The following is a 9,371-nucleotide window of genomic DNA, read 5'->3' on the forward strand; positions in this document are numbered from 1 at the left end:
TTAGCTCTAGCGTGTTCCCTTTTTCTTGCCTCGACCTTGCACCTTTCAGCGTCATGAACCTGCAGTTTGTATGTTTTGCAGAAAGCTAGAACTCCCTCATATTCTAATTTTCAGTCCTCATGTATCTCCTTCAATACCCATGAAGACAGAGTCCGGAAGAGGACTCATCAAGTCTACGTCGACCCTAACTTTAGCTATGTGGGGTCTGGTTATAGCAGTCCTCCTTGAATGGAGTGCCAAGTTGTTCTAATACTTGTCTTAAATAGTTTCATTTAAACACATGAAAAGGTAATTCTAGCAATAAAACCCATATAAGGGCCAGAGATGTTTCTTCATTGGGGTTGAAATAGACGGACCATTTGAACATTCGCATTAGGGAGTCAGTGATCCCCATGAAATGTTGGAAATAGGCACTATTGACTTTGATTTATTGTTAAATTCAATGAAAACATGTCTATAATCATAAGCCCAACTTTTACCTTTCCTTTTAGAGGGATTTGCTCTAAGAATTTTGCCCTAATAGTTTCAATTTTGGGCCTGCCCATTGTGAATTTTCCGACCGGCGTCTATTTGCAATCCTTTGCCATCACCCCATAGTAGTTTTGAACATGACTGTCGATTTGCCATTGTGGGTCGTTTTCATCGCAACCACAGTGTTGGTGGTAGTTGACCTTAATGATCTTTGGTCTATATATATAAAATGATACATCATTCATAATATATCAAGAGTTGACAAATAATCTTTGGCTTTTGTGTTGTAATTAGTGGTCAGACCAAATCCCCCTTTTTTCTTATTTGAGTATATACAACACCTAACCTGAACTCTTCCGGGTAGTTTTAACCTCCCCCGCCCTCCCCCAGCCGCAACACACGCGCGCAAAAAAAACATCTAGATTTAGCAGAAATTCTTCTTTCTTCTTCGACATTCTCCTTAGTTTTCTTAGCATCAATATCAGTTCGTATTACAAAAACTTTACATTTTTTTTATAAATTTTATTATTGCACATAAAACTTCATTATGTCAGCATAAGTTGAAGTACAACCATTACAGTAAAGTATGTGTGATTATTTTATCTAAAAACGCTAGTCTAAACTGTTACACAGAGCATACTTTTATTTTTATAATTATATCTTCAACAACTTAAAATATGATTCTCGATTACGCTAATCGCTTCATAACCCCAGGGAGGTGAATATTAGTGAAGTAATCCTCCCAATTGATGCATCTTGGATCAAAGTTGAGCACATCATCCATGTTGCATTCTTTTATTGCCAGTCTCAACCAATCAGCGTTGGAATCATCAAAGCTGAAAGCATATATACGTTTGTTTATAGATTATTATACATGTATTAGTAATAGAGATAATTAAATAATTCTTATACCACTGGAAAATTAGTAGGAAAGGAGGAGAATATTTAGAAATTGTAACATGCACATACCTTCCAAGGAAAATTAAGTAAGGTCTGTACAGTTCAGATAGACGTATAGCCCTATCAATCTTCTTTTTCAAATTTTGGTAGGTTCCGTCTATAAGATAGTACCATGACAATAGATTTGCCAATTCTAGAATCTAGAGCACATGAAAAACAAGTTAATTAGTGTCAAAAGTGTCTCATAAGAATACAACATATTTATGGTTATAACTTATAACCATAAAGTGTCATATTAATTAACTTAACATTTTTGCCATAAATCTAGACAACTAACCATATATAAACTCATTATGTAACTAGTCATGTTTCTGAACTCGAGTATTTCATGTTTGATTGTGTTGAAGAAATAATTAAGTAAATAAGTGTGACCACTCTAACATTTTAACCTTGGTTGAGATGATAACGCATTTCAACGTATATGGTATCAAAATAGGCAGAGGTTCTAGGTTCACTCTAACATTTTAAGCCTTGGTTGAGATGATAACGCATTTCAACGTATATGGTATCAAAACAGGCAGAGGTTCTAGGTTCAAGTTTCAATGTCACTCATTATATAAAAAAACAAAAAAGAAGAATTTTCATGTGTTCGGCTTGAAATTGAGATTTTTGCCTATCCTCCTATTTTAAAGATCTAAGCCCACAAGTGAGAGGGGGTATTGAATAAATAATTAAGTAAATAAAAATGTGCAGATATTGAAAGTGTTGTATCGAGAATAAACCTTTAACAATGGCCAATAATATCTTGAAATGTATGTTCGAAGGCTATCCATGCTGTTAAATGTTGTAATCTCCTTCACTTTGATGATGTTCCCATCTTTGTCGATCCATGGATTTTTGGTGAAATAGTGAAGTAAGAAAAGTGGAATATTTACAAGTTTTATGGGATTTCTTTTAGACGAACTGATGTGATATATGAATTTTTGAGATGATTCAATATTTCCATGAGCTACAATTGCGGCAAGGATAGAATTCACCACCATGTCACCTGGAATCTGTAATAGGTAAAAGGTTAAAAATATTATTCCTTCTGTTCCATTTTCTTTAAAGGAAATGTTACTTAGCTAATAAGGATAGTTTAGTAAATTCACTAGCTAGGTAGTTATTCTGTTAAGATGGTAGTTAGTAGTTAGTTAGTTATGCTTAATTAGTCTAAACTAGCTTAGCAACTATAAATACTCAATACACATCACTATTGTAAATTAAGTGAAAAAATAATAAACAAGTTTCTTCTCTCTACACGTTCTTCTTCTTCTCTATTCTTCTCTCTAGCTATCTTCTTCTTCTCTCTTTATCTTAGTCACTAAATCAGTGACATTTACCATTGCTATTGAATTTAGATCATGGTATCAGAGCACTCAAAGCCAAATTCAGCTTTGATTTGATCCAATTCCGCAAATTCAATCTGAATTTTCACTGTTCTTGGTTGTAACGAAAAGTTCAAGATCTGCAAAACATGGGGGATCAACAAGATCATAATTCTCAGATAAATCAGACATCTACTGGTGCGTCTAATCAACCAGCAGGTATCGATTATAATCATCCTTTGTTTCTTCATCCATCAGATGTGAGTGGTATACAGATCATTTCATTTCAGCTAACAGGAATAGAAAACTACTCTGCTTGGTTTCGATCAATGCGTGTAGCTTTACTAGGAAGGAACAAATTAGGGATGGTAGATGGTTCTTGTAGGAAAGAAAACTTTCCTGCTGCTATGGGAAACCACTGGGAGAGAGTGAATGCTATTGTGCTATCGTGGATCATGAACTCTGTAAATAGCAGTCTTCTTGGTGGTATAATATATGCTTCTAATGCTCAGGTAGTTTGGGATGATTTGTATGAAAGATTCTATAAAGTAGATGATGCAAGAACTTTCAACTTGCATAAAGAAATAGCAACATTGACTCAAGGAACTTCGTCTGTGTCTGTGTATTATTCGAAATTGAAGGATATGTGGGAAGAATTTGAGTCCTTAATACCAGTTCCTGGATGTGACTGTCCAAGATCTAGGGATTTTGTGGTATATCTGCAGAAGCTAAAAGTATATCAGTTTCTTATGGGGCTTAATGAATCTTATTCACAAGCTAGGAGTCAAATTCTCATGAGAAGTCCTCTCCCAACGGTTAATCAAGCATACTCAATGATAATTAGTGATGAGAGTCAAAAGGCAGTAGCTGCTACATCTGGAATTTTAGGTGCAAATCCAACAGGAAATTATGATGTAGCAATGTATACAAGAAATATGGGAAATCAGAAGTATAAAAAGAATTACAATGTTCAATGTGACTTCTGCAAACTCAAGGGACATAGCAAAGAAAACTGTTTCAAGATCATTGGTTACCCTCCAGATTTCAAGTTTAAAAAGAGAGGCAATGGTGGAACAGGAGGACCTGCAGCATATAATGTTCTTGCAGAGATGCCAAGTCAACAAACCAATGTAAACTCAACTGGAAATTATCAGCAGGCACAGACTCAGGCACAACAGACTCAGATGACCAGTACTTTCCAAAATTTTGGTCATGCTAACAACTCTCAGGCAATGCCAGTGCCACAAATAGGAGCATTTACAAAAGATCAATATGAACAAATACTACAAATCCTCAACAAGACTAACACTGAAAACAGCACTAACTCTGCAGCAAATGTAGCAGGTATGAGTACTGCCTTACTAGTATCAAATTGTCCAAAGGAATGGATTATTGACACTGGTGCAACAAACCACATGGTGTCTGATATTGAAATGTTAAATCAAAATTCCATTGTAGAAAATACTAACCCTAAGAGGGTATGTTTACCTAATGGTGAAGTGTCTCATGTCACTCACACTGGAACTAGCTCAATATCAGCTAGGAGTACACTTAAAAATGTCTTCCATCTGCCTCAGTTCAAGTTCAATTTAATGTCAGTATCAAAGATGACTAAAGAGCTAGCTTGTGCAGCAACCTTCTATCCTCATTTCTGTATTTTTTAGGATCTCTTCAATGGGAGGGTGAAGGAGATTGGTAAAGAAAGAGATGGATTATACATCCTGCTAAGTCAACTGGCTAACAAGGATATGAATTTTAGCCTACTTGTCAAGGATATGTTTACAGCTGAAGATATAAGTCTATGGCATAGAAGATTTGGGCATGTGTCTATAACTGTCCTAAAGAAAATGCTTCAGAATAAAGCTGAGCTTATAGCAGAAGTAGTGAATAAATGTAATATTTGCCCCTGTGCAAAACATACTAGACTACCTTTTCCAGCAAGTTGTATTAGAAGTACTGAAATTTTTGAGCTAGTACATATGGATATTTGGGGACCATATAAGATTCCTACCTTTGATGGAACTAAATTTTTCTTGACTATAGTAGATGACTTCTCCAGAATGACTTGGATCTATCTGTTAAAGTTGAAATCTGATGCATGTGTTGTTATTCAGTATTTTTTGAGCTTTGTTCAAACACAATTCAACAAGATGGTTAAGACAATAAGAACAGACAATGGCACAGAATTTGTCAACACATTCTGCAGTAGTTTGTTCAAGAAATTAGGCATAGTACATCAGAGAACATGTGTCTATACACCTCAGCAAAATGGAGTAGCTGAGAGAAAACATAGACACATTTTAGAAGTGACCAGAGCACTCAGATTTCAAGCAAATATTCCTATCAAATTCTGGGGTCACTGTGTTCAAGCAACTGTATATATAATTAACAGACTGCCCTCATCAATCATAGGTGTTTCACCTTATGAAAGACTATACAAAAGAAAACCTTCTCTCAACTACTTAAGAATACTAGGGTGTCTATGTTATGCCAAGGTATTACAAGAAACTGACAAATTAAAATCAAGGGCCAAAACTGCAGTTTTGATGGGCTACTCAGAGGTGCAAAAAGGCTATATACTGTATGATCTATCCACACATCTGTTCTTTGTAAACAGAGATGTTATATTCAGAGAAGATATTTTTCCATTCAAGGAAAATACTGCACATCCACCTCCTATATTACAGACTCAATATAACTCATATAACAGGAATTTGGAAGATTACAACCAGTCAGTAGTTCCTTACCAGCCTTCAAACACAGAGATCTATGAAGATGACTATATGAATGCAGATACAGAAGTATATCAAGATTCTGATAGCCAAGACAGGATAGAAGAACTGAATACTGCACCATCAACCACAACAAATCTACAACAAAACCATACTTCAACTGATGTTCCTACTGTCTCAGCTGAAAATCAACATACTCAACAAATCAATACTACTAGGAGATCTGGTAGAGAAATACATCCACCCATATGGATGAAGGATTTTATCTCCTTAAATGTACATCATGATGTTAACTATCCTATTTCCAACTATATATCCTATGAGAACATTTCACCTAAGTATCAAGCTTACATCTCTACTCTTTCTGAAACAACAGAGCCTAATTCCTATGCAGAAGCAATTAAAGACCCTAGATGGGTTGATGCAATGAAATCAGAAATTGAAGCTCTAGAAAACAATCACACATGGGAAGTTGTTGATCTACCAGAAGGCAAAACACCCATAGGGTGCAAATGGATATACAAAATCAAGTACAAAGCTACAGGGGAGATAGAAAGATTCAAAGCTAGACTTGTAGCTAAAGGCTACAGTCAAAGAGAAGGTATAGATTACCAGGAAACCTTTTCTCCTGTGGTTAAAATGGTAACAGTAAGAACTGTTCTAGCAATTGCAGCTTCCAGAAATTGGCATGTACATCAAATGGATGTTTACAATGCATTTATACAACGTGATCTATATGATGAAATTTACATGGATTTACCACAAGGATTTAAGAGTCAGGGGGAGTATAAATCTGTATGTAGACTCAAAAAATCCTTGTATGGACTCAAGCAAGCTCCAAGGCAATGGAACTCAAAGTTGACAGAAGCTCTACTGAAATTCAAATTTAATTAGAGTCCATTTGATCATTCCTTATTTGTGAAGAAAACTGATAGTGGAACTATAGTGATATTGGTATATGTAGATGACATGCTCCAAGCAGGTGACAACCTAAATCTGATTCAAGATACTAAAGAAGCCCTACAACAGACCTTTAAAATGAAGGATTTAGGGAAACTTAAGTATTTCCTTGGAATAGAATTTGCAAGATCAAAGCAAGGAATTCTGATGCATCAAAGAAAGTATTCATTGGAACTTATATCAGAACTTGGATTAGCAGCATGCAAACCTATCAACACTCCTATGGATACAAACATAAAACTCACAACAAGAGAGTTTGATGAACATTTCTGCAAAAGTGATCTAGCAGAAGATGAATTGCTAGCAGATCAAGGAAGCTATCAAAGAATCATAGGTAAACTTTTGTACCTAACTGTTACTAGGCCAGACATATCCTACAGTGTTCAGACACTCAGTCAATATCTACAACAACAAAAGAAGTCACACATGGAAGCTGCATTACGAATTGTGAGATATATCAAAAATCAACCAGGCCAAGGCATTCTTCTATCCAGCAACAACAATGAAACAGTTACAGCTTATTGTGATGCTGACTGGGCAGCCTGTCCACATACCAGAAAATCAGTGACTGGATATTTAATAAAAATAGGAGACTCACTAGTCTCATGGAAGTCTAAGAAGCAAACTACAATTTCCAGAAGTTCTGCAGAAGCAGAATATAGAAGCCTAGCATCTACTGTTGCAGAATTAACATGGCTCCTGGGATTAATCAGAGAAATTGATGTAAGAGTTGATCTGCCAGTTACTATCTTCTGTGACAACAAAGCTGCTATTCAAATAGCAGCCAACCCAGTCTATCATGAAAGGACAAAACATATAGAAATAGACTGCCATTTTATAAGAGAGAAAATTCAACAAGGCATTGTCAAAACTGAGTATATCCCTACAAATGAACAACCTGCAAACATATTCACAAAAGGACTAAACAGAGTACAACATCAATACCTGAGCTCCAAGCTAGGGACATTTAATGTTTTTATGCCCGCTAGCTTGAGGGGGAGTGTTAAAGGAAATGTTACTTAGCTAATAAGGATAGTTTAGTAAATTCACTAGCTAGGTAGTTATTCTGTTAAGATGGTAGTTAGTAGTTAGTTAGTTATGCTTAATTAGTCTAAACTAGCTTAGCAACTATAAATACTCAATACACATCACTATTGTAAATTAAGTGAAAAAATAATAAACAAGTTTCTTCTCTCTACACGTTCTTCTTCTTCTCTATTCTTCTCTCTAGCTATCTTCTTCTTCTCTATTTATCTTAGTCACTAAATCAGTGACATTTACCATTGCTATTGAATTTAGATCATAGAAGGCACTTTTCCTTTTTTAAATTAGTCTGATAAAAAAAAATATTACGGTTCTATACGTAAAAACTACTGAACTTCACAATTTTCATTTTATCCTTATTGGCATGCTATAGCTAGGGGAGGAGACAGAAGTCGAGCTGCAGGTTCAGCCAAACTCAATAACTTTTGCTCCAATAATGTATTTATATTAAAAAATTTATTTAATATGTACACATACTAATTTAGAACCTAGTCATTAACACTTGAAGCCGTCGTTGTAAAATTCAGAACCTTTAAGGTTAAAATTCTAGCTATGCATTTGCTTATAGACATAGAAATTTAATGACATATTTAAGACTACAAATTCTAAGGATATTTTTCATGTTCAAAAGTCTTTTTTTTTCTTCCTTAAACTCCCAACCTAATCAAATATGGCTATATTAAATGCAACTGATGTATTATAGTAGTAACTTGAACTAGAGAGTATAGATTGAACAAGTATAGAAAGCACATACCAGGTCTACATTTGTGTTTGGGTCACCAAGGAAGACATTTGATATACCTTTACCATATGCCAGAAAAAAGGAATCCACTGTTCTGCAGTAGTTGCAAAGTTATATATAACCATATGCTGCCTTAATTATATGCTGTGCTTTATAAGCAAAACAAATAATAATAATAATAATAATAATAATAATAATAATAATAATAATAATAATAATAAATTAACAGACTTACTTTACTCCTTCAATCCATCCGGGAAATGGTTCTTTATAAGTGCTAGTGATAATTGTTGGACGTATTATAACAAGTTGTAAACTTTCCTTCAAATGTCCTAAAAGCATCTCTCCCATTGCTTTTGTGAAGGAATATGTGTTTGGCCACCCATGCAAAGTTGCCCTAAATGATCAATATAATAAGCCATGTTAATTTGGATAATTAAAATAATTACTATGAAGTTGTTGCATCAATAAAGAGCTGAGTTTAACGTTTATGTACTAATAGTGTCAATTTTTTCTATATTTTCAGTATATATAAGTGAAATCTTGGAAACGCTAAATAGTAAAATATTATTTTAGAAATGCGCGCTATCATGAGTTATGACTTTTGCAAACCTTTGAATGCCTAGATCTCTCATGGCCATTGTCACTTCCTTTGATGTCAGGTTTTGAGCTCCAAGTTCTTTAAGTTTGTCCTCTATCACCTTCTTCTCCACATCAATGTCTAAGTACAAGTCTTTGTTGAGTGTCTCACCTAATCTGAATGATTTCTCTGGTATAACTCCTAATTCCCCTTCCCCACAAACATAAGCTGCGACAGAAAGAATGAAAAAGATTAAACTAATATTACAAGTTTCAAGAAGCTTAGCAATTAAAGATATAAATAAACAAAATTATAGATAAAAAAATGTCATACTTGTTGTAATATATCTCATAATTAGACTATTGAGATAAATTTTTCTCATAATTGTGATAATGAATCTTTTGCTTTAAGACTGACCAGTGGATACATGAACAAGAATTTTCAACTTTGCACATCTTTTAGCAAACTTGAGGACATTGACTGCACCTTGGACATTGGTTTCCATAGCAATATCATACCTACACGGGAATAAAAAAAAGGAAAACAGTGAAAAATATTTGGGGGGGGGGGGGGGG

The 9,371-nt window shown here is 34.7% G+C and overlaps 1 protein-coding gene across 2 annotated transcripts in view; it reads right to left on the minus strand.

Moving 5' to 3' along the window:
* The window catches only part of LOC109235047 (fatty acyl-CoA reductase 3-like), a 10,181-nt gene continuing 1,808 nt past the window's right edge, over window positions 999–9,371 (minus strand). The window contains exons 4-10 of one of the 2 annotated variants that reach the window (XM_019401055.1): window positions 9,214–9,314; window positions 8,829–9,024; window positions 8,452–8,613; window positions 8,229–8,310; window positions 2,154–2,426; window positions 1,441–1,571; window positions 999–1,307 (exon numbers count right to left, since the gene is read on the minus strand). In XM_019401055.1, coding sequence (XP_019256600.1) covers window positions 1,160–1,307; window positions 1,441–1,571; window positions 2,154–2,426; window positions 8,229–8,310; window positions 8,452–8,613; window positions 8,829–9,024; window positions 9,214–9,314 — 1,093 coding nt within the window. In that variant the 3' untranslated portion in view covers window positions 999–1,159. The remainder of the gene's footprint in view (window positions 1,308–1,440; window positions 1,572–2,153; window positions 2,427–8,228; window positions 8,311–8,451; window positions 8,614–8,828; window positions 9,025–9,213; window positions 9,315–9,371) is intronic. The other variant, XM_019401056.1, reaches the window with a different exon arrangement.

Source organism: Nicotiana attenuata, chromosome 11 (assembly GCF_001879085.1).
Source record: "Nicotiana attenuata strain UT chromosome 11, NIATTr2, whole genome shotgun sequence".
NCBI classification, from domain to species: Eukaryota; Viridiplantae; Streptophyta; class Magnoliopsida; order Solanales; family Solanaceae; genus Nicotiana; species Nicotiana attenuata.